At 35.9% G+C, this 26,171-nt stretch overlaps 2 protein-coding genes across 4 annotated transcripts; one reads left to right on the forward strand and one right to left on the reverse strand.

Moving 5' to 3' along the window:
* Nucleotides 1–25,161, reverse strand: LOC116168489 (protein TIS11). Of its 3 annotated transcripts, none has more exons than XM_031484367.1 (2): nucleotides 24,851–25,161; nucleotides 1–1,288 (listed from the first exon to the last, which is right to left on the reverse strand). In XM_031484367.1, exon 2 carries the CDS (start codon nucleotides 1,226–1,228, stop codon nucleotides 575–577), a length of 654 nt encoding a protein of 217 aa, XP_031340227.1. In that variant the 5' UTR covers nucleotides 1,229–1,288; nucleotides 24,851–25,161; the 3' UTR covers nucleotides 1–574. The 3 variants fall into 3 exon arrangements, with proteins under 3 accessions (XP_031340227.1, XP_031340225.1, XP_031340226.1); XM_031484365.1 differs by lacking the exon at nucleotides 24,851–25,161 and adding an exon at nucleotides 2,391–2,674; XM_031484366.1 differs by lacking the exon at nucleotides 24,851–25,161 and adding an exon at nucleotides 1,785–2,306.
* On the forward strand, nucleotides 4,202–5,144 carry LOC116168491. The gene is made up of 3 exons (XM_031484368.1): nucleotides 4,202–4,558; nucleotides 4,607–4,874; nucleotides 4,926–5,144. Exons 2-3 carry the CDS (start codon nucleotides 4,665–4,667, stop codon nucleotides 5,127–5,129), a joined length of 414 nt encoding a protein of 137 aa, XP_031340228.1. The 5' UTR covers nucleotides 4,202–4,558; nucleotides 4,607–4,664; the 3' UTR covers nucleotides 5,130–5,144.
* Nucleotides 25,162–26,171: the final 1,010 nt, after the last annotated feature.

Genomic DNA, 26,171 nt, shown 5'->3' on the forward strand with positions numbered 1-26,171 from the left:
TAAAGAAAAAATATAATTTATTGATGATACAAAGATACAATTAGCTACATATAAATATACAGGTAGATGCGGACAGAATGGCCGCTAGTTTTGTGCCGAGCACTCGTCAGCTATGGTAATGAAATATAAATAATAAGTTACATATAAATATAATAAAATAATTACATAACATAAACGTATTGAAATGAAAAAACACACAATATTAAATAAAAGTATTAAATAACAAAAATCAAGTATTTTTTCCAATGGTCACAAGGCACACGAATGATGAGCAGTTAAAATAAAAAATAAATAAATAAACTTCGTTCGCGGAATGTTACAAGGTATCAAATGGAGACTGATGACTTTTATACAACCTAAGTCTACTTGCACATTTTCACAGGGTCTCCATTAACATTCGTATAAAAACACGCCTCTTCTTAAACATACAATATAATATAATAATAATAATTAAAAAATCACACAATATCAAAATCACTCCGCAAAAGCGGAATTCTATAATATAACATAAATAGACACTGTTAATTTAAATAAATCGTCTTGAGTAATGGCTTTTCAACCCACCAAGTGCGCACTATAGCAGCAGATCACCGAGTGCTAACATCGGCGCCGGAGCGGCCAATCTGTTGAATACGGGTAGGCGCTGCTCGTCCGCTCCGGGTGAATTTAATTCCGGTTCGCTACTAAAAAATGAGCCCATGGAGGAGGTGGGTGATTGACTAAGACTGCACGGCGGGCTTGGACTATCCAACGATAAGGCAGGACTGAGAGCGGTCGGCCTGGGACGTGGTGGTTGACGTGCGGCTATTATCGCCGCCGAGGTTACGACGCGAACGGCTTCGTCTTGGTTGTGGACGAAGTGACATCGCGGACCGTACGGACAGAACCCGACCGTATGGTAGGTGCGGCACAATTCCGTTTTATACTTAGGGTGTCGAGCTAATGTGCGTAGCTCATTTGGACCGTGCGCAAATTGACACTTATCACCATATTTACACACTCCAAATTCTTCAAAAGGTCGACACAATTCTGTTTTATAACGCGACGTATTCACACTCGCGGCCGCCACCGCCGCCGTTGGTGACGGTGCAGACTGTGTACGCTCCAGGCGTCGGTGTTGTAAGGAGAGGTTCCCCAAGAGATTGGTAACTAGATTGGCTGTACTTGTTACGTTTGCAGGTGTCGAATTCATTCTGGATAAGGCATAGCGTACACGGCATGCATCCATTGCTTGAGCTCCTACTGCTAGATGTGCCCCCGTCGAAGGCTCCGAATTACCAGTGCCACCCTGCAATTAAAAAAAACAAACCGTTAGATTCTCATCTTCATACAGTTTAATCGTCATTAAATTACGGAAAATTTTCACGTCATTCCTATTGACAATTCGCGATAATTCAACCGCCCGCCAAAATTTGAAATATCAACGTTTTCAAGGAGTGTTGTGGAATAAGATAAATATAGAAATAAGTTTTGATACAGAAAACACCATTTTACAACCTTCGTAAGTACGATTAGATTAAAATTTCTATACGAACACCTCGAATTTCAATTCACCAACAACTTTTTGCCACCTGTAATGATGGCACTTTTCGTATCACGCGAAATTAATAAATATTTACGTAACACTTCCTTGTATTAAAAATAAAAACACTGTAATCCAATTTTTTCCGGTTGCTATCAGTTAATTACCGGTTCCGGTTCGTCCAATGTCAACATTTTCGAAAAAACCTCCCACTTTTTTTGGAAAAACGATCCTAATTGATTTTGTACGGAATAAAAATTACCATTTAGTTGCTAGGCCTGAAGGTGTTTGGAGTTAATTACGTTTAACTTTCGCTTTAGAATAAAAATTATTAATTTATATTTCAAAATAGCTATAAATTTGTTGTGGAAACAGGAATCGATTTCACTTGAATTTTTACCAAAAATTTCAATTGCACAACACCGCGCGCGTTTCGTGCAGCATGGTTTCGTCGCCACTTGGCGTTTTTGAAACGAACCCCCGGGATTCGCATCTGAAAAGCACTTTCATCTGTTTTGATGCACAAAACAATTGGTAAAAGTTCGTTCTCGAAGCCTACTTTCTCGTCGTGACAACCGCGGTAGGATGGGTAACGTGAAAGCTACCAGTGGGAGTGTGATTAGCATTTCTCTTTCTCCGCGATGGATAAACAACCCCGAGATGTTATTAAAAATTGACGCGGCGAAGATGGAGGACCAGCTAAACGTCCGGTTCTGCAAGACAGGTCCTTGAATGCTAATGGGACCTGTCTACCTGCTGCGTGCAGCAGGTAGAAAAGAGCGTGCACCGTTCGACCTAAACACATACACAAACTACCACGAATTTATATTTATAAAAACACCCACACGTAGATTGGAAAAACATCTACCTTCATAAGAAACTCGCCGAACTCGTACGTAGTATTTTGTCGCATTACTGCCGTCGACATAATATCCCACAATAACAAAAAAAGGAAAACAAAAGAACTAAGTGACACGACACTACTGCACTGCGAAAATTGGAAGACTCGCTGTATACGATGATAACGCTTGTATTACACTCCGTAAACGTAAAGAACAATTTTCGAAATATCGCGCTATTCCTACTCGCAGTCGTTTAGTGCTCCGCGCACGAAGTTCGATCCTACACTGAAAACTTGGTATGACGACGCGCAAAGCCACTATCGAAACTCGTCCCCACCAATCCTGGTGGTGGCCACAAAAACCAATCGCTAAAACTTTTGACGTCATGCCCGAACCCGACAATCTCAACGCTAGGTCCAAAGTCGTTTCTCTCGTTGAAGATAATTATATATCGTTTAGAATAACAGCCTTTTTAAATGTGAACCTTATGTTCCATTCGAATTAATTTAATTGACAAATTTAGTATCTCCAGCAAAACAAACGCGTAATCGACACGAAACGAAAGTGAATCTTTTCGACCATCACCAACACAAATTATAAAAGTACGAGATTAGGTATCGTAATTTCCGAGTAATAATAATACATTTATTAGTGATTCTGTCGGTATTTCCTCATAATCTGTTACGATTCTGGGATTCGAATATATCGGCTTCAAAACATTTACTATCGCTAAAACTTTTCCAGAATACTTCTGAAATTACAACCGTGACACATTTGGTGTGTTATCGCGATGATAAGACACAAAATGGAGAATTATGCTTAAAAATAGATACAGAGTCTTGTATTCAATTATAAATCAAAATTAACCGTTTATTCCAGAAGGTTCGAGATTAACCTCAGTGAAATTGTGTTAATTGCGCCCAGTAGTATGATCTTTGTTGCAGTTGACGGTCTAGCTCTAGGATCACATCACATTATTTTTAAAATGGAGAACAAATCTTAACTACAAAATATAAAATCGATGAACCATATCATTTTTTGTACATTTTTGGCTGCAACTTAACACTCACAAAATGGCATTTTTTTTAACATTTTTACATGCCACTGATTAACCATTAACTTATTGTCTATTAGTTTTGCTTTTTTTGCCTAACAAATTTTTTTAGTAGTTGTAGGTACAGTGTCCCAAATCGAGAGTGACCATACAACATCGATTGAATGGAGACACAGTTGCACAGAATGCTTAGAAAGTGAAGGAATTTTCAAAGAAAAAAACCGAAACTAGCTCATTTTTTTTATTATTTTTTTGTGAATTTATATGAAGAGATTTTTGAAACGAAATGACGCTTTCTTATTGCAACTTTTTTCCTCTACAAGCTGGCATTACATTTTAAGTCCCACGTTTCAGTTTTCTGGCAACATCATTAACTTCATTATAAAAAAATAAAAATACACACTTGTTTAGTCATTAAATACTACCACCCTATAATTGGAAATAAACCACATTTATTTTATTTATTTAGTTTATTTTTGACCTTTATTTTTAAGTGGGTGGGGTTTCACCAAAGACTGCTTTACCAACCCAACCCACTATGCATTTACAAATATCCATGCCCGGATTCGAACCAGGGACCCTTGGTACTGCAGTTGCACTTACACGCCACTGTGCCGGAGCCCGCATACGCATACCTATAATAAGGAAGCTATGAAAAACAAGCATTCGTGACCAATTATATTGCAATATTTATAAACTATTCGAGTTTCAATTGCAGTGCCACCATGCTCAGAAAAGCCCCGGAAAATATGCGAACTAATTTTGAAATAATTCAGGCTGGCCAATAGAAAGTCTGCAAAACGACGCGATACATTCCGCGCCATAATTATTAATTATTCCGTTTTGACAGTTGACGCTTTACGTTATTTTATAGCGCGTCCAAACCTCCAAATTCAGTATGGGCTCTTATCGAGTATACACCTCCTTTACTATCTTTAGCGATTCCCAAATAACACTATCCTTGTCCTACAAGGCAACGTTGTCAATTGTAAATTGTCATTTCATCAGTCGTCTGTCCCCTGCCACAATTATATTGCTCTTGTTTTTCTCCGTAATTTCTTAAATTCTCGTACCGCATTTATTAAAAAATCGTTCTTTTCAGAACGCATAAATCATTTACATTTTACAAGCGTTTTTAAGGTAATGATGGGTTTTCCTATGATTTTGTCACTGAGGTTAACTTTGTAGAGTAATTGTGATTGACAATGCTTCCTATCACAGCAGAAAGGTTGAGCAGATTCCAACAATGTCATGGCGAAAAGAACACATTATGAACTGGCTTATGGAGAAAGAAGTGCCCATCAAGGACAACATGTTGAAACGAGATTTACTTGCTGCAGTAGCTGAAGTGAAACCTCGATACGACAAGCACAAACTTGATGTTACAGCACAAGAAAGAGGTCATGAGATTCTTCGTTTGCCACCATATCATTGCGAATTAAATCCCATTGAAATGGTGTGGGCACAAGTAAAACACCATATTAAGATGAATAACACGACATTTAAGGTAAAGAACATACAAGAGTTAATCAAACTTGGTTATGAAAAAGTCACGATTGAAAACTGGCAACATTATATAAATCACTTAAAGAGCATTGAAAACAACATGTGGATAGCAGATAATCTTCAAGACGATATTCAAGCTTTTGTAATTAACGTTACGGAATCTTCTTCAGATGATGATCCAGAATACGAGTCCAGTGACAACTGATGAACAGATATAATATAAATTGTATTGGCAATGTTAAATTGTGATATAAACTATTAAATTTTCGTAAAATTTTGTTTTCTTTAATCTTTATCAGAGATATGGAGTAGCCCGAGTAAGCATGCATAATTTGTATTTTGAGATTAGGAGGTTAGGAAGTGTGGTTGTTATACCGTAAAAATCATCTACGGTAATATAAAACTATAGGCACTACATCAGTAACATATGTTTGGCAACCATGTACTGTTTTCCCATAAGCTCCATACTGAATTTGGAGGTTTGGACGCGCTATAGTTTACACTTTGCTTCTTGTATTTGCTTTATTTTACGTTTTCCGTCTCCAGTTTTATACAAACTCGTCTTTTTCAAGACGCATATAGCTTGGATCTACGATCTGATAAGGAATGTAATTCCCTTAAAGTGTTTTTAAATTTTGCATCAGAATGTACGGTTTAAATTTCTAGCGCCCTCGGACACGCCCTGTCAGGGACTTTCTCTGAGCGTGGTGCCACTGCACTTTTTACTGCTGAATTGTAGCAAAAAAAGATTGTTTTATTATAACAAAGGCAAATGATACGAATACATTTACTAAACATCGTAAATATTTTATTTCTTTTATTTTATAATGGCTACTCAACCCACTATACAATCAAAAACAGTGTAATGTAAACTCATCTGCGCCAAGGTTGGCAAAACGAAAAACCCAATTAAAAAACCCACCCAAAGACCTATACAAAAATCCAACACAAAAACCCATACAAAAGCCCAAAGAATTTGAGACACAAAATGAGACAAAATCGAGATAATTTTTATATAGTATTTAATAACAAAATATAATGTAGTTTACTTGGAAACAGACAGGTACTGATAGACCAGTCTTATATTCTTATTCCTAAGTTTCAAGAACATTTTACATTAAAATATAAAATACGAAACGGCTTTTTCATTAGAAACAAAAACAAAATAAAATATATTTCACTTGGAAACAGACAGGTACTGATAGATCAGTCTTTATATTCTTATTCCTAGTTTCAAAAAAATTTACATTAAAATATAAAATACAAAACGGCTTATTCATTAGGAACAAAATAAAATAAAAATAATAATTAAAAACCTAAAACAACTTTTTCTCTTTTTTAAAGTGACTCATTTTTATTATATTTACAAGCTTTTCTACTTTATCGGGCAGTCAAGTTCAAAATTAATGTTATTTTTCTATAATTTGAGGTTAGAGTTCCGGCAATTCGACAAATACCCAAAAATTACCCAAATACCCAAGAAAAACACAAATACCCAAAACCCCACCCAAAGCATACAAAAACCCAGATTTTTGCCAACCCTGAGTCTGAGCTACGCAGGGATTAGGGGTGTCTTTGGTTATAAAGTAGGTAATAATCTAGCCTAGAATTATATAAGCCCAAGTTACTTTTTTATTTTAAATTTTTGTTTTAGATGACGTTCAGGATACGTAGTTGGAAATTGCATTATTTTTATGATTTTCACTAAGAATTGGTAGCAATTTAGTTAATTTGTTGACTTTAACACATCAAAAAATTGTTGTTAAATCGACTTTTTTCTTTTATTTGTGTACTTAATTATCATAAAAATACCAGAAATAGACACAATGCGAGTTTAAACCTGGAACTATCACAATAAATCTTTTAGTAAACTTTTTTGAAAAAAATCCACGAACACGTCAATTTTTATCTTAAATGAGACATATTTTACTGTAATTGTCTTTTGTTTTTGAGATATGACGTAGGAGATAATTTTTATGCTGAATTTGGAAAGAGCATGAGATTCTAAGACCAAATACGCTAAAAAAGTGTGACCCCGTATTTCGAAATATTCGAGATAATTGCTTTAAAAGTTTTAAAACATTAATGATATGAATTATAATAATTATCGCTTACGTCATATCTCAAAAACAAAAGACGATCCTTAAGTGACAATTACAGTGAAGATCTATATCATTTAAGATACAAATTGACGTGTACCAGGATTTTTTCAAAAACGTTTACTAAACGATTTATTGTAATGCTTCCACACTTTACACTCGCACTGTATAGTATTCTTATTATAAATATTTTATATTTGCAGTGTGTCAATAATTTGCAATAAAAGTGGTGTATAGTGGCTACGTAGACAGTAATAGATTAAAAAGTGCAATTATAATTTATATGGATAAGCAATTCAATATTATGTACGTGTTTTAGGCTGTTTCATATGTTATTGAATTTTGCCGTTTCTACAACGTAATTCAAAAGATGTGGTCATAACTCAAAAATCGGATATTGGAAGATTAGTCTAAATCACCTCCCCTGGAGTGGAGTTGTTGACATCTATTGAATCACCCGGTATAACAAGGATAGTGCGACGTAGTGGAACGTGACATTTTTTTTTAATGTTGATTCGATCTTTATCAAAGAAAATGTATGTGAGTAAGTATATTGGGGTAATTTTATTTTGGACTTTTTATTTTGTGGAAATTTTTTATAATATCTATGGCAGCTGGTAACTTCCGTGTTTTATATACTTATATACGGCAATCATGAAATTTTGGAAATTGAGATAATTGGTTTTCTGAGGCGCATGCATGTTATTTGGTACCTTTTGACAGTTGACGTTATACCATACGAACTATCTACAAGAACAATAATTATATGCCCGATAACTATCATTCAAGTAGGTGAAGTGTCATTAACTCTCGAATTTTGGTTATTTGTTAAATATTTGTACCTACTTGACAGTATGATATTACTACATTAATAATGTTATCTTAACCAAAGTACCAGTTGCAACAGATATTAGTGCTTGCCGAAATATATAAACGTCTAAGTAATGCATATTTTGAATATTATTACGCTATATCTTCATAATCTACTACTACAGTTTTAATTGATATCATATGAACAATCTGCCATTAAAAGAAACGTAGGTATAGTATTTTCTCCAATACCTACCTTCGTAACATGAGTACATTGTTCCTTTATGAAAGCACCTTATCTCCTTCAAAATGTGATAATGATATCTTTATAGGTACACATTTTATATGATTACCTATCTCTCTCTAGTTAAACGTTGTAGGAGAACAAAACCATATTTACGTAACCTATTCAGAATTCTGCTAATTGGTAGGGACTTTTTCGATGTCTGATCCGTATACAAACTCGATGAAACCGACACTCAATTTTTGCTCAATCAGAAATTAGAGCAATGCCATCTCTACTGAAGCAGTTCGATGTAAGCAAAATAAGTACTAATTTTCTATTAATAAGAGTAGCAAAAATACCTATCCCACCGAGTAGAACATTATTGGGGATTTTCCAAGTGAAAAAAGTTAATTTAAAAACATTATCATCCAAGGAATTCATTGTGTTTTGCAAACCTTGATAAGTTGATATAATCGTCTCATTCTGTTTGAGTTAGATAAGCAACACTCAAGTGTCCATATTTTCTCGGGGTATCGTGAATATTACTAAAAAAAGAAAACCATTCGGTATCTTGAAGTGACTAATATTAATAAATAAATGTAGGTCCATATTATTTGTTGTTTTTTTTAAATTTTCTACGCTTCAATTTTAGATTCACAACTCCGCCTAACCTACTACTGTTTTGGCTGTGCTAATATTAGAACAGAAATAAATAAAAAACAATGTTAAGAAATAAAAAGTTTAATAATATACTCAGTGTGTAACTACAGAATCTAGAATTTACCAAAATACCAAAATAAGATAAAAACTTAATAATAAATTTTAAAAATACAGCAAAAACGCTTAGGAACACCAGTAAATAAGCCGCTTCATAAAACTTTATAAGGGAGATTAAACCGCCTGTATCAACGTTTAAAGAGATTTTGCCATAAATCGTAGGATAATTTCTAATCACACATAGAAGATGGGATGTACTATTAAAATCACGTGATTTTGAAGTTCAACGATCTAGGTTTCATTGATCAATCATAGTTGAGGTTTATGGCGCCAGTGTCTCTAGAAAAAAAGCGCTATGATTACGCAAAATAGATAACATCTGCAATCTGTGAATAAAATTTTCTCGCTCTCAACCAAATTCGTATTGGAATAGCTTAACTACGAGAAAGGTTAAAAGCGAATTTTTTATAGCTTCTCAAAGTCGGTAGTTGGCTTAAATTATAGTGAGTGAGAATCCTGTGCACGTGAAGACAGATACCTTTGTCGTACTGTATCGAAAAGCCACTATGACAAAAATTGTATGTTTTTTGAGTGCGCAAATAATTTAGTAACACAGATTTAGACATCTGACAATTAGATATGGATGAGTGTTCCATTAGATTTTCATTTAATAGTGTGAATGCTTTCTCCCAGTCGTCTGACCGCTCGCTCGATGGCTTCATGTCCATCGATTTAATAGAGAACGGATGGACCGATTACGAAGAAATTTTTCAGGTGGATTCTTTATCACATATGTAGATGGGAGTTCGTGAATTGGCAATGTAGGCCAAAAACTCGGAAGTGGGTACCGACAAAGGGAATATGGTAACCCCGACAAGATCTTACTGATGGTAGAATCAAAATTGGCAAATAGAATTCTAGTCTGCCACACAAAAATGCGTCCCTTCGATCTCACACGAGGACTTTGATCATTTTTGTCATCTCTGCCATTTACGAACCGATTTGCATGAAAATCAAACTGGGCATAGCCAGTAGCATATTATCAAATGTAATGACATACTGACACTTTTGAATGTATCGGCATTCGTCAGGGCTTACCTCGTGCGTGTTCTGATACATTCAAAAGTCCCGCTGCGCTAACAATTCGAAGCTCGGCATCTTTGCCGCAGGCGGAATCCATTGCATCTAATGTGATCTTCCGTTCTCAAGATGTCTGCAATAAAAGAGGTCTCTAATCAGAGAGGTCGGTTTCGAGGCTTTTTACATAGTACAGAATAAGCTTGCTACTAATTAAAAACTATGTAAAATAATTGATTTGGAATTCAGGAGTGATTCACCTTAATAAATAAAAATTTAATAAAACAAATAATAATGGTTTGAGTAGGTGCTGAATATATAAAAATTAAAAATAAACATATACGAAGTAATAAAAGGTAATATAATACTCGAATGAGTTCGCTACTTTTAATACCACGCTAATTTGCAAAGGCCATGTCGTGGTGTAAACAAAGGGAATTATTTTGAGATTTATATCAGATATTGCTTAACAATGCTTTAAAATTCCTCACATATAACACATTTTTACTCCTCCGGGAATAAACTTAGTTGCCTTCCGGTAAATGCACAAAAATAAGTTTAATTTTTAATTTTCGAAAGCGCAAAGTGTCATCCAAATTAACCCTCAATAAAAGTAAAACGATATTCGTGGGAGCTACAAAATTCCAACTTGAAGGGCGCTAGTTCAGTGGAATGTTGTTAGTGCCTTTCAGTGCCCAATGATTCCTACAAAATTTGGTCTCCCTGTTTCGTATACTGTGCACTAACTATGCCCCCACCCACGCTACGCCTCTGCGTACTTGGATATTGAGTCAAAAACTCTGAAGGGTGTTTAAAAAAATAGTTCCACTTGCTGTTTTCGGAAGATCCGATTCTGAAAGATCACGATCAGCTGCGCAAGAGAACCGAAAACAGATTTCAAATAAATCATAAAATGGTTGTACCTTTTTCCTGATGAATGTACCTCAATCTACCTGAATTCTTTAAGCCTTTCAGAATGCGGAACGGTTTGAGAATTGTTAAATTAAAAGAGCGCTTGTCCTATTACTTTAGAATTTATTTTTTAGTTTGTTAAATTAAACAGATTTTTATTTCTAGGCGTATGTTAATGTTTTGTATTAACCATACTTCTACTAAACTACTACTATACGGTAAATTTCGTAATTACTTAAAAAAAGAAAAATTACTTAGAAAGGTAACTGATTTTCGAGAATTAGAATTAAGTTGCAAACTTCCACCTTTTCTAACAAGTTGCAATGTGTGATGTGTGCTGGGGACACAGTAAACAGTAAGCTTATTATGACTGCAGGGAATATTCTAGAAATCCCGAGAGACATTGAGCGCCATAAAAAATTAGTCATCGACGATAAGAAATGCGGATGTGACGCACTCGAAAACATCCTACAAAGATTGTTGCTTGCTATATAAACAAATCGAATTGTGTTCCAGGTTACATCTAATAGGGTATCATTTAAAACCAAAATACCAATAAAATATATAATATAAAAATGAATCAATCTATTAATTAACATTGTTTTAATAACCTAATAAATAAAGTATCTTTTAAAACTTCAGAGAGAAGAATTTTCTTTTCGTTAATCTCCAAAATTAATATTTAAGTATCCTGTTTTGAAATAAGTAACAATAATGTAGTCAAAATATACTTTGATAGTTAAAACCTCGATAAAACAGATCAAGTGAAAATACAGAATCGAGTAGAGCTTGATATTTGAAAATTGAAGTAGTAATTTGAATAACAAAGACAAGACGAAGTTGGTAAACGATTTACGAAAATTGCCTTAAAAGGGATAGTTTCAGTACTTCAGTTATTAGTTTTGTATTGTCGTCCGTCCGTCCGTCCGTCCGTCCGTGTGCGCTATAACTCTTTTTAAACGTGGCCGATTGTGTTGAAATTTGGTGTACGTACTTTGGATATTAAGGATGGACGCTATTGCTTTTCAAGAAGCTGGTTCAACAGGAACAAAAGTTATAGGACTTCGAGTGAATCGGGAACAGGAAAAACTGCGGGCTCAATATAATAGAAATCAACACATTTCATTCCCTCTAGGTCATGTATCGAGTTCGGACTTTCACTAGATTATTCCCTATGACCCTTAGATGTGTATCAATTCAATATAACTCTTCTCTGTGGTCTAGGTCAAAAGTTCTAGGGCAAAATGTACCCAAATTATTCTTTACATATGAATTTGGAATTGTAAAAACTTTTAAAGCGTTATCTTGATACTGAAAGAGTACATCACATGCACATTTGATAACCGCGTGTGTGTCATTCAAAGATGCTCAATTCTTTTTTTGAGGACACGTGGATTTTGATCAAAACATGTCAAAATCGTTATTCATGCACCAAGATCGTTGGGGAAGAGACTAAGGGCATTATCTCAATGCCCATGACATGAAATTGATGCATTTTTGTTAACTATAATATATATTTTGTAAGAGTAAAATAAATGGTTGTTAAAAATGTGATGGTAATACTGAGGATTGGATTATTCTACGAGTTTTCAGTAGATTGGTGTACATTAATCGTTCGGAGATTTATTCGAAATCTTTATATGGTACTCCTAGTATAATGAATGAGATACATACATTGAATTCAGACCGTTCGTTCATTTTTGAGCCGCTCATTTTTCGAAGCCCATCTTCACGGGAGAGCCATCTGAGAAGGCTCTAAAGTTCAGATGAAATATTGAGTGCGAATAAATAAATGTGTCATTAGCCGTAATTAGTAGTCGACTATACCCAGTTTAATACAAACTTTTGGTTCACTATTCATCACATAAGAAATTAAAAACGTCGATTTTGATTTGAATAAGGTAATAAGGAGGCCAAAACTGTAAATAGAACTCGTGATAATGACCTATTAAATAAAATTAAGCTAATAAATAAATAATGGGCCATTCTGTTTCATTTTTTTGTAAGCTCGGGGTTTACGAGCTGAATTTATTATGGCATTATTGTACGGTTTTATTACAAAATATTTGTTTTTAAGATCACTTAAACGTTGGGTAATTGATAAGTGATTTTTTTGTTTCTGCGGCCAATTTCGTATTGTAGTACTGCCAATGAAATTTTTAGAACGACACTTGTGGAACTCTTATCGGGCCATTATCACGATAAAAATACGGAAGGTGCTAAATAGGCCACGTTAAACAATGCATGGTTTATTCGAGAATTTGCGCGCGTTTAAAATCCGTTTAAACACGGTGGATTATATTCTCCGCGCTGCTGTGTTTCCGGTTCCGTTTTTGATTATTTCCCTTTCAGGATTTTTTGAAAAGGTTTCAAGTTTAGTAGTACTTTAAGTGTGTTATGTGTTTGAACAATTGTTTAATTTGTTGCTTAAAATGCATATCATCTGCCATAATTAAGAAATCAAACATTGGCATGCCACCCACATGTGCAGGTCAATGCAAAATAAGTACCTCGCCATGTTAATTTATTGGCAAATAGTTCAATATTTGTGCTATTTGCCCATTGGAACAACTTGCCCACCTAGAAGAAATCTGCCTTTTTTTGTTCAGTGTTGAGTGTTGACGTTTAAAAAGCACGTTCGCGGAATGTTTTGACTCTACGATTACCCCTAATTTGATTGCTTATGGTGTCAATGACCGATAGTGTTACGTTACGATAGGTTGAACAACAAAGGTGCAAGTTATGAATCGTTGACTTATGCCAATTCAGTAAATGTAAATGCGAGTATCATACTTTGCAATAAGTACAATGTCATCAAGCGAATACTAACGCATCAGCGAAATCCAAAAGATAACCGTGCCGGTGTTCAATGACATTAAATTGACTACAGTAAGACTGCCCAAATATTACAAATTATTTTTACCATTGCGAAAATCTCGGCAAAACCTCTTATTTGTAATCTAAAGCTTAAATTACACGTGTCCATTTCCTTAAAATTGAAGGTAGCGGAAATACATTTACGCGTGTCAATTTTAAGCTCAATTTTAGGAAAACAATGCCAAATAAAACCTAACGACCTTCAATTACTGTTTCAATTTAAGAGTCTTCTGTACCCACTGCACCCAATGTAAATTTCCATAAGAGCGCCCGCCATAAAAACTCTAGTTGTTTAAAAAAAAAAATTTTTTTTAAGAACTATTTTATAAATTTAGACCTTTATCTACAAAATGTTCGGGCTACTTTTTTAAAACAGTTTATAGCAACTAAATACCGATTGTTTAAAAATTAGATGTTTTGCATCGATTATTGCGCTAATCTGTTTTATTTTTTACTCTGAAACAAAACGGTTTATGGAAAAAGTAAACCAACAGTTTTCTAGATAAGTTACTTCTAAACATTACCCCAAAATATTAAATCATATTTTTTGTAAATAAAGTCTGTATCTTGGCGGGCGGTAAATCAACAATTTGAGGGTAACAAGTAGCGCCACTGCACAGTGTCGATGGGAACTAACTAAGGACCAAAATAGGAGTTGACTAAGCAAGAATATCATCTTGTTTCTTGCAACTATAATCATCTATACACCATAATGTAAAAAAGTTGCGTTTAGGTAAAGAAGACTCTTAAATACTTAAAACTGAAGAAAAATTGGCTTCATCATCTGATAAATAGCAAAAAAGAGTCCAAAAAAGAGACTATTGGCCACCTGATTTTTGTGAACTCAATATTTGTTACTCGTTTCAATTGCACAATTGTAGATGGGGGTTACTGTCATTAAAATGTCATACTTATATAAGTTCTAAATAAATTGCAGAACTATTACCTACTTTTTATTTAGATGCTGCCAAATTCGCACGGCAGTATATATTGAAAAGCTCAAATTTCACTTTTTCATAATTTTTTCGAACCCCCTCCCTCTTCGAGCGTTACGTGATTCATGGACTAACCCTCGCGATCTTTTGCTTAACCAATGACCATAGAACACTCACTTACATGAACATAACGCGGAAAGATGAAAGAGTGTCGAACGATCCTGAAGGTGTTCTTGAATCTTTACAGTTTCAAAATGCTCCAATTTCTCGCCCTGAGTACTTTATATTCTTCAGATAAATGAGATATTTTTTACGTTTTTCCTATTCCTATTCTATTCCAGTTCCATTAGATGTGTTAGATCCTTGAATGATTTCATATGCTTTACATTCTTCGGAATTCATATTTGAATGTTTGCGATCGTTCAGTGTCTTCAAAGTGTTGTGTTTGGATTTTCTAGCTTCTTTCTATTCTTCTTGATTCATTCGATTCTTGAATCTATTCAGCTGCATCATACTTCAGATTGTTCGGACTTTTATCCCAACTCTTCAATTTTTTCGATTTTAGGGTATCCCTTGGTTTCTTCAGATTCCTATGATCTATCATATCAACTTCAGATTCTCGTTTCCGTTTCGATTTTTCAGATCCTTGTCAGGCTTCGCGTTTTCAAATTAATCCGATTCTTTTTTATTATTCCGATTGGGCTCCTGCGAATTCGTTTAATTCTTCGCCTTGGATTTGTCAATTACCTGCGTTGTGGCTGTTTCAAAATATATTCCTCAAATTTTCTAAAATGTTTATATTTTTTGAATATTGGAAGACCTTCGATTCGCGACACATCTAAAGAATTTAAAGAGTTCAAAGAATAGGAAGAATTTGAAGAAACGGAAGAATTTATTGTGTCTCTCTATTCACCCGAAGGACCCAAGGTGGGGAATTAAAAGATTTTGAAAAACTTTCTCGGGACAACTGTATGCGTTGGAAACTTGATATCATAATGATCTTCAAATTTGTTGTTTTCCATCAGGACCCTAGCTCACGCCCCGTGTGTTTTGTTCCTGTAAAAAAACCTGTAAACCAAATCTTGCTATGACCGGGAATCATGGGTTACCTCGTATTTGCATGGACCGACAACCATCCAAAACTACAAACAATCTAAATATCGCTAAGTGGTTTCATGCACATGCATCCATTTGTTCCGAAGGCGGCGCCCAGTTGACATTGCACAACGACTCGGTTTAGGTTCAATTGACGGTGTCCGAAGGGGAGCAATTAGAACATTTTTACTTATCAGGACTTCGACCTAATAGACCCATCAAATCAAGGTACAAATGCTGTGTCAAAAACAAATAAATTTAATTTAATAAATTTAAGAATCAAATTGTACCCAAACAACAACTGATTTGGCGTAGGCGATTTTAATGTTGATCAATTAATCATCGAGGATTAAATAATCTATTATTATCAAATCGTGATACTTAAATAATCAATTAATCGATCTCTCTCTTTACACGATGGCCGATTCCCCGATCTAAGTTTATTGTTCGCAAAAACGTTTTGACATTCTTACTCTGTGACGAGAACACATCCCCTATTGAAAACTAGCTAATGACCATGGTGTATTATACACCATGCTAATGACACACTCCCTGTCAGGATAGCAATGTTTGGGTTTTGTTGGTGTACCACTGTCTTGTAACCTTGTAACACACCAAAGATAAGTACACCACGACATGATGAGTCATTTGATAAAGTAAATGAGAAAATGGCTCATTACGAATAATACATTAGTGTGACACATCGCTGTGTTGATTTTAATTAGTTTTAAATAGACAAGGTTTGGTGGTAGTACCTACCGTTATTTACTAACATCTACTTTACGATTCAATCAAAGAATCAAAACAAATTAAAGAAGTACCTAATCGTAAACGTTGCATTTCCATATTAACAGTTACCTACTTTAAAAAAAACACACTACATTCCTAATAAACGCAAATTGGAAATATATTAACTTTTCACGTCGTAATTAGTGCCCAAAAAAGTCATTTGCCTAGGAATTACCCAACAAGGTAATTAATTCGTTTTACTATAGTACCAAATATTACAAAATAAAAACCTATTGTTTAAGAATTTTTGTTAGTGGGCAAACAATTGGGCACTCAAGAAATGGCAACGAGAGTCATGGCCTACCAATAGAAATTCTTAAAACCGTACAAAATGGTATTTTTACAATACGAGAAATACTAAATGACCAATATTTCGAAAACTGAAAATTTTTGGAATAGATTACTTTATACAAAGTTGCCCTTTTTGTTGTGTGAAGACACAGTTATAAAAATTTAGAAAATTTAGTTTTATTAATATTCTTTTTACTCATCATTTTGATATTTTTCTCTGTTTAGTACTGTGTGTAAAATGTGTGCTTTTGTCATGTGAAGCTCGGGTGTTGATTTTATCTGGCCAAGCGGCTAGCCCACGAACTTATCAATTAAGATAGACTGCTGATCAAACAGTTGCATAGAGGTTGAAATGGCCCTAGCATGGGCGCGGCCATGATGTGCACGTTTTAGTTATTTTTTAGGGGAATTTTCCTAGTGCTCAAGTTTTGAGACTATTGCAGCCTTGGAAAATGACATGTGACAGTGTCAGTGACAGTAATTTATTTAGAAAACGTGAGGTTAATGCTTGTTTATTAGTTGATTTCAATTTCGCGCCAAGTGAGTACACATCATGGCTGCCCCCATGTAGGTGTCATTTGTCAATTCAGCATTATCAGTCCATCTTAATTTATAAGTTCGTGGGCTAGCCTAACGGACCTACAATGTCCATGTAGAAGCGTTCGTATCTTCCACTGTTGGTAGGAAATGATATTACTGCATGTCCGTTGTGTCTTGTGGCTTTTGCTACTTGGCATTTGCGATATTGCTTTGCCCACTGATTGCGGTCATTTCTCATACCAGATCATACATATCGGATGGCGATGAATTTGGTTGTGTCTCTGATCCCTGGATGTGACAACTGATGCAAGCTGTCGAAAGCTTGTTTCCTAGGTCCTTTTGATAAGAAAGGTCTTGCGTTGTCGAGGGTGATATCACACCAGATGGGCTGTCGGGCGTTGTGCACCCCTTTTGTGTTTTTCAACTGTTCAATTGACACACGAGCGTAACTTTAAACTCAAGTTGAAAAACTCCACTTTCTTCAGTTCTACAAATAACTATTACCAAGCTTCCCATCATTGTTGCACCAAAGCCATTTTGTCAACTATAGAGCATTGGGCTGTTTTTATCATTGGCCTATCATGGCCCACATGTAACTGATATAACCATAATCACACCGTCTTCAATAAGATCTAAATTAATAAACTGGATCCTCAGTATTATTATTTAAAATTTGGATCGTAATATTTACTTGCCTTTCTTGATTCAAATGTACGCGGCCGCAAAAATGAATTTTGGGTGCATACGTGAACGCCAACAACTTTTTTCCCAGGGGCTTGGTGTGGTGAACAAAGTACAACAAACGGTTTCGCGTATTTTGATCAAAATACCCGTGGTCGTTAAAAATGCATGAAATTCATGTCTTGGGTATCGACATATGTAATTCCCTTGGTCTTTTCCCAGCGGTCTATGTGCATAAATAATGATTCTGACATGTTTTGGGCTCCGTTAACTTAGCACCACCATTTCAAATTTTTGACTAAAGACAGATTGCGCTAGAATCTCTATGGCTAGCACCAGCTAGCGCCACTTTGAGTTTAGCTAGCGCCATTATAGATTTTGCAGAAAAGCCCTTGACTTTCGGGGGGTGCTATGTTAACGCCAGCACCACCATTGCGTCCGATCATTTCCAAAAGCAAGCGCTGTGTTTGTCAGAGCTAGCGCCAGCTAGCGCCACAAATTTTAGAGCTAGCGCCACCCCCCAATAGTGAGGGGAGCAATTTTTCCTAGCACCACCATTTTGTCTTTTCATGTAAAATTTTGACGTTTTGTGTTCTGCTGACCTAGTGCCAGCTAGCGCCACTTTGAGTTCAGCTAGCGCCATTATAGATTTTGCAAAAAAGCCCTTGACTTTCGGGGGGTGCTATGTTAACGCTAGCACCACCATTGCGTCTGATCACTTCCAAAAGCAAGCGCTGTGTTCGTCAGACCTAGCGCTAGCTAGCGCCACAAATTTTAGAGGTAGCGCCACCCCCCAATAGTGCAGGGGGCAATTTTTCCTAGCACCACCATTTTGTTTTTTCGGGTAAAATTTTGACGTTTTGTGTTTTGCTGACCTAGCGCCAGCTAGCGCCACAAATTTTAGAGCTGTCATCACCCTCCAATAGTGTGGGGGGAGGGGGCACCACCATTTTGTCTTTTCGGGTAAAAATTTGATGTTTTCTGTTCTGTAGACCTAGCGCTCAAGTTAACCTAGCGCAATTATAAATTTTGCAAAAAGCCTTTAACTTTTGGGGGTGGTTTATTAGCCTCTAACACCACCATTGTGTTCGATGACTAACAAAAGCAAGCGCTGCGCTGTGTTCTTTAAACGTAGCGCAGAGCTGGCGGCGCCCAATCCCCAACATTGTGGGGGTCCTTTTTTTTATAATACCACCGGTTTGCTTTTTCGTGTACAATTTTGCTATTTTGTGTTTTGCTGACATCTCCCAAATAGAGTCAAAATCTTAAGAGTAGGCGCCACACCCAAGTAGTCTGGGACAGTTTTTCCTAGCTTTATGACTTGGCACCACTGAAATATTTTGGATTAATTTTCTAGTAAAACGAGTGGTGTGGTAGCTGAAGTTCAATTATTATAGAACAGAACCATATTTTTATACCTTTCGCAGTAGAGACATTGGGACCTTGGTGTAGAGAAGTTCGAAAATTTTGTGGAATACCTGGGAAAACGCATTACCAATATTACTGGGGAACCCCGAGCTACTACTTACTTACGACAAATTTAAGTATTGCCATACAACGTGCAGGTAACGCGGCCAGTCAGTGTAATGGGGACCACGATCCCCATGGAAGAAAATTATCATTTATTAACGAGCTCCTAGCGAATTTATAATTTTGCGGTGTCTGTCCGTCTGTCCGTCCGATATCTCGATAACGAATCGAGCGATTACGATAAAATTTTGTAGGTGGATTCTTTACGAGATTCTTTATCAAATTTGTAGATCGGAGTTCGTGAACTGGCAATGTAACCCAAAAAATAAGGAAGGCCCTTTTGACATCTCCGTGAGTTATGAACCGAATTGCATGAAATTCAATATGCGTATAGCTTTAGCCATATAAAACGCAATTCCAAAAATTGAGCCTAATCGATCAACATTCACAATGCTCTTTTCGCATTTCGTCCATTTATAAACCGAATTGCAAACTTTTTTATTTATGAAGTATTTAAATGAAATTTGATACATAACCACTTGGAATAAAAGCAAATATAACACTAGTTTCAAAATTTGATTTGGCGCATGTGCAGTGCCAACTTTCTTATTTATGGAGGCATTCAAATGAAATTTGAAACATAACCACTTGTAATAAAAGTAAATGTTGGAAAATTAGTCGTTGTGATAAGTTTTTCTTAAATATTTAAAAAACTATACTATTTAGCGCGAAATAAAATAAATAATCTACAGTAAATTGCGAACAAAAATGGCCTCATATATAATCTTGCTAAATTGAACCATTCCAGAGATACGGAGGGTGTAACAGTAGAAATTTTTCATCTTTTTTTTAGATTCTTTTGGGAAAAATATGAGATTATCACTAAGGAAACTATTTTTTTTGTTAAAACCGGTTAAAACAAATTGAGCTTTAGTGACCGGTGGTATGTTACTGATAAGTCCTTGAAGGAACGATAACCTTACTACCTTCTCAAGGGGGGGCATTTTTTCAAGAGACTTCCACTATGAGGGACAGTAATTCGTGGGGAGTTGCAGGATGTGTTGTTATTGCTGTCAGGTGTTCGACAATCTTCCAACCCCACTTCAACGGGTTCTTCTCATACAGCCACTGCTACACCTGATGGTACGTTCAAATTGAATGTTCTACCTGGTAGCTGCTGAAGTGGGGAGAAGCGCAGCCAACTTGAACAGTGAATGTATAGGATGCTTTGAAATAGCTTGCAAGTAACACTGGTAACGAAAACAAGCCAGATCTTCAGTGTTCTTTACTTCAAACATGATTAAATTTTTCCAGAAAATCGAAAAAATACGAAAAATGCCTACTTTTTCACCCTCCGTAACTCTGGAATCGTTGACTTGAGCAAGATTATACACAAGACCATTTTTATTCACAATTTAATGTAGATTATTTTGGATATGGTAGGTACTTTTCTCGCCAAACCCCATAGTTTTCTAAATATTTAAGAAAAACACCAAAAACTACTAATTTACCAACTGGTGTAACTTTTTACCAAACAATATGTGGACTGTATAGAACAATTTGCAGTTAATGGAAACTTTTACTTTTGATGTTTAGGTTAAGCCGTTTTGTCGACTAATTGCACCGTACTATATTATGAATTTTTAATTTTAAAATTTCCATATTAGGTACTGTTTCTTGTGAAATTTTTCTGTTTTGTGCTCTACTCACTAAACAATTCTTTTTGTAAGTCACAGTATTAATTTCACTACCACAGTATTGCGAGCTAAATCGTTTAGAACACAGCGCAGCGCAAAATTTGAAAATTTCAACGAACGTACCTACTCATAACCTATATAAAGTCGTTAAATCAATCAGCATATTTGTTAATTCTGCTAAAAAACAAAGAAGCAGTTCTTATATACTTATGTGTATTTTCCGTAGCTAACTAATTTTTATGGTGCAAATAAGGCATATGTATTTTATATGATTAATAAACTCCATTAATACGTAAAATATGTAGTGGTTGTAAAATTTACTGCCTTTTATTAATCTCCCTAAAATACACTAGACCTTGGTCAGGATAATTTTATTTTTAATTCACTCAAATTTTGTTGCCTCTTGGAAAAAACTCTCGATCGAAAGCATAATATTAATAAATTCGCTCCAGCTAAAACTGTCACGATTTTATCACACTTTTGGTTTCGAGTTTTTTCCGTTGCAACAAAACTTTCGTGTAAAAATAAAATTATGCGATTAAAAATCAAGCTCTGGTGTATTTACTCTCGATAAATTATATACCTATGTACGGTTTTGGTCAGAAGTAATGTCCCTCGATTATCTCAAGTGTAGCACATAATTAATATACCGGATCTCCTGTGAGATTTGAGCTTCTTTTCAACATGAGGAAAATGCCTAAGATTGAAATGAAATTGAACTAAATCACGGAGAAACTGACACATTGGTACTTTTTCTACAGTTGCAGTTTCTAAGGGAGGACATTACTTCTGACCACGACTGTACGTCACGTCGACTACTATCTAAAGGTGTTTTTTTAACAATACTATTTACCAACATTCACACAATTGACGCGCCTGTAAACCCTTGATGTGACAAATAATTTACAACTTTTGCGCATTCATAAAGGATTTAAGTAAGTTTGTACCTGCATACCTCCCCGTCAGTTTACTTCGAAATGAAGGGTTACAATCTTGCTACTTTATATACAAATTTTAGTATTTTTATTGGAACTTTTTACTTTAAACAGAACGATCAATCCAAAAAGTAAAGAATTTCAAATTGAAATAATTTGATTATTATTTCCGACCCTAAGAGGGACAGATTTGCACATTCGGGTTTAAAAAAGGTAAAGAGTTTGACCATCCCAGATGCGGTGTCTGTCCGTTAGCACAATAGTTCGATAACGAATGGACCGATTACGATGAAATGTTGTAGTTGGATTCTTTATCAAATTTGTAGATCAAAGTTCGTGAATTGGTAATGTATCCCAAAAAATAAGTAAGGCCCTTTTGACATCTGCGTGAGTTTTGAACCGAATTGCATAAAATTCAATATTCGTATAGCTTAAGCTATATAACACGCAATTCCAAAAATTGAGCCTAATCTATCAACATTCACAGTGCCCTTTTCGCATCGACGTGTAAATAAATATAGAAAACGAGCTCCTGGGTATGGCTACAGCATGTGCAAAACCAAATTTTGAACTTGGTGTTAGTTTTGCTTTTATTTAAAGTGTATATGTATGAAATTTCATTTAATTGCTTCCATAAATAAGAAAATTGGCACCACACATCATGCACAAAACCAAATTTTGAAACTGGCGTTAAATTTGCTTTTATTCCAAGTGGCTATGTATATTTCTTTTAAATGCTTCCATAAATAAGAAAGTTTTCAATCCGGTTTGTAAATGGTCGAGATGCGAAAAGAGCACTGTGAATGTTGATCGATTAGGCTCAACTTTTGGAATTGCGTGTTATATAGTTAAAGCTATACGAATATTGAATTTCATACAATTCGGTTCATAACTCACAGAGATGTCAAAAGTGCCTACTTTATTTTTTGGTCTACATTGCCAATTCACGAACTCCGATCTACAAATTTGATAAAGAATCCATCTACAGAATTTGATCGTAAACGGTCAATTCGTTATCGTTATCAAGATATCGTGCTAACCGACAGACGGACAGACACCGTAAAATTATAAACTCGCTAGGATTTATAATTGCGCTAGGTTAACTTGAGCGCTAGGTCTACAGAACAGAAAACATCAAATTTTTACCCGAAAGTACAAAATGGTGGTGCCCCCTCCCCCCACACTATTGGAGGGTGATGGCAGCTCTAAAATTTGTGGCGCTAGCTGGCGCTAGGTCAGCAGAACACAAAACGTCAAAATTTTACCCGAAAAAACAAAATGGTGGTGCTAGGAAAAAATGCCCCCCGCACTATTGGGGGGTGGCGCTAGCTCTAAAATTTGTGGCGCTAGCTGGCGCTAGCTCTGACGAACACAGCGCTTGCTTTTGGAAATGATCGGACGCAATGGTGGTGCTAGCGTTAATATAGCACCCCCCGAAAGTCAAAGGCTTTTTTGTAAAATCTATAATGGCGCTAGCTGAACTCAAAGTGGCGCTAGCTGGCGCTAGGTCAGCAGAACACAAAACGTCAAAATTTTACATGAAAAGACAAAATGGTGGTGCTAGGAAAAATTGCTCCCCTCACTATTGGGGGGTGGCGCTAGCTCTAAAATTTGTGGCGCTAGGTCTGACGAACACAGCGCTTGCTTTTGGAAATGATCGGACGCAATGGTGGTGCTAGCGTTAACATAGCACCCCCCGAAAGTCAAGGGCTTTTCTGCAAAATCTATAATGGCGCTAGCTGAACTCAAAGTGGCGCTAGCTGGCGCTAGCCATAGAGATTCTAGCGCAATCTGTCTTTAGTCAAAAATTTGAAATGGTGGTGCTAAGTTAACGGAGCCCATGTTTTGAGTAAAATACACGTGGGTATCAAATGTGCACGAGTTTCAAGATCAAGGTAATAATACGTTTGAAAAGTTTCCGAACACCAAATTGTTGTATAAATACTAATTTTGGGTACATTTTGCTCCAAAACTGTTGACCTATCCTACACAGACCACAAAGAGGAGTTATCGATTTCTATTATTATACCTAGCACTTAACTTACCTAATTTTTCCCTTCCCCATTTACCTGAGGTTTTTTTTTTGTTCCTCTTGACCTAGCTACCTGAAAATCGATGTCAAAGGTACCCGTATCAGATTTCAATACGATCGGCTACTTTTAAATAGAGGTATCGTGTAGACCTGTAGACGGACGGACGGAAGGACAACAATGCAAAACTATATTTGAGAAGGTACACTGTCTTGCATTGTAGTAAAGTAACCCTTCAGTTCAGTGTTCGATTTTGTACTAGCCTCTGTGGAGGAAAGTCGAAGTAAAATGGCCCACCGCAATGTTGCGACATCCAACTTCCGCCCCTTAATCCCTACTCGCCCAGAGGTTACATTTCACAATACACTACAGAAAACGCAAACTTAATTATTGCACAAGAACGCTGTAATTTAAACAATCTTTTTAATTTTTGATAAGCGCATTATAGTTCATTGAGAGGAAAACGAGATAAATTCGCGGTTATCTACCAGATAACATAAAATCTAAAAAGTACACTGATATCGTTTTATCTTTTCAATGTTCCTGATATCGAGAAAAATTATTCGTTGTTGGTAATTAATACTAATATTCAGTAGTAGTGAAACTCTCCGGATACCGGGCATCCCGGAAAACCATAATCTACCCAGTGATAATGCAAATGATTTATATGGTATTATAATAAAAATACATCTTATAGTAATACCACAGATTTAACTGTGGTAATACGTTTAAAATAGACACTTACTGCACGGGAACTTTCCGTGGAGAATCGAACATATCCGGTGTGGGTTGGCGCGATTCAATTTCGTTCGGTTTTAAAGCGCGAAATTCAAAATTGAGTATTAATATAGTGCACCCTTTTCCGCGATGCACGTTTCGCGTTTAAAACATGTACTCGCTTCAAATTTAAACCGGAAAGACAATAAGTAATATTGTCAATTACATTCAATTAAACCTAATATTTTCCACAGTCTTCGTCTCCTTTGTGTTTATAATGACAATTTCGTTTTTAACCTTGGAGTTCTGCTTTTTAGAAGAGTTGTACCTCGGATAGCACCGCGTTTTCGCGCTCGTTGTGGAATAAACAACACTGTAGTCGCACAGGCAGTACTTATCACAATGCGCAATGCTCAAGATAAAGCCGTATTGTGATAACGCTATTGTATGGATTTTTTTGGGTAGGACTTTCTGATGGGAAGCACGTTAAATGTAAACACGTTTGAACCTATTGTTTGCGTAACGTTTCTACGTGTAGGAGTGGGTGTAAGTAACCCTAAATTGTTGGGCACGTCTTAAGATAAAAGAGGGTGACATTTGAATGTTAATGTTAAAAAATATTGCGTTTTTTTCTAAAGATAAAAATAGAACTATGAGCACTATAAACAAATAAAGAGTCTGTCTCCATAATTATCTTTTTCATTAATTAAATACGCGACTCTCGTCTGTAATTATCGCACTTGTTCCAGTCCCGCTTTAAACCAACAATGTATAGTAGTTCTTGTAGGCTAAAAATCTGCTTAAGTAAATGACCTGCCAAACACTTTTTATGATGTACATAAGCCCAAAATTTGGCTTAGACACCCAGTATCGATGTCGGTGGAGGAGAAAGCTGAAAATTTACATCACACGAAAGGCAAGAATGAGGGTACGTGAACTGAGCACGGTAATGGTAGCACTAACGAAATATTACGTGCCAGTAGTGCTTCGTTAGGGCTTGATTGTGCACGAAAAAGTAACCCAGCACGTCCACCCCTTTTTGAGGTACAAGGTACCCGTTTTCCGTGCCAACTTCACACCACTTTTGGGAACACTAACGAAATGTTATGTGCCAATTGTTAGTGTTTCGTTGGCGCTTGTTTGCGCACGAAAAAGTAACCCAGCACGTCCACCCCTTTTTGGGGCAGCTACAGGGTACCGTTATTACGGTTTAACTTAAATTCGGAGAAACCTCTCAGGTAAGCGGTTGCACTAAATTGCCTTTGATTTTACAAACAGTTTTCTTTGTTGGAATTCCTTCCGCCGAATGAATTAATTTCACCTCCATCGTATCGTATCCGTGCAAATAA

This window comes from Photinus pyralis, unplaced genomic scaffold (assembly GCF_008802855.1).
Source record: "Photinus pyralis isolate 1611_PpyrPB1 unplaced genomic scaffold, Ppyr1.3 Ppyr1.4_LG4, whole genome shotgun sequence".
NCBI classification, from domain to species: Eukaryota; Metazoa; Arthropoda; class Insecta; order Coleoptera; family Lampyridae; genus Photinus; species Photinus pyralis.

Coding starts and splice junctions, on each gene's coding strand:
- LOC116168489 (XM_031484365.1), bottom strand. CDS start 2,450: ATGTCGACGGCAGTAATGCGACAAAATACTACGTACGAGTTCGGCGAG. Junction 1,289..2,390: donor TCGGCGAGTTTCTTATGAAG/GTAGATGTTTTT, acceptor TTTTAATTGCAG/GGTGGCACTGGTAATTCGGA.
- LOC116168491 (XM_031484368.1), top strand. CDS start 4,665: ATGTCATGGCGAAAAGAACACATTATGAACTGGCTTATGGAGAAAGAA. Junction 4,875..4,925: donor AATTAAATCCCATTGAAATG/GTGTGGGCACAA, acceptor ACGACATTTAAG/GTAAAGAACATACAAGAGTT.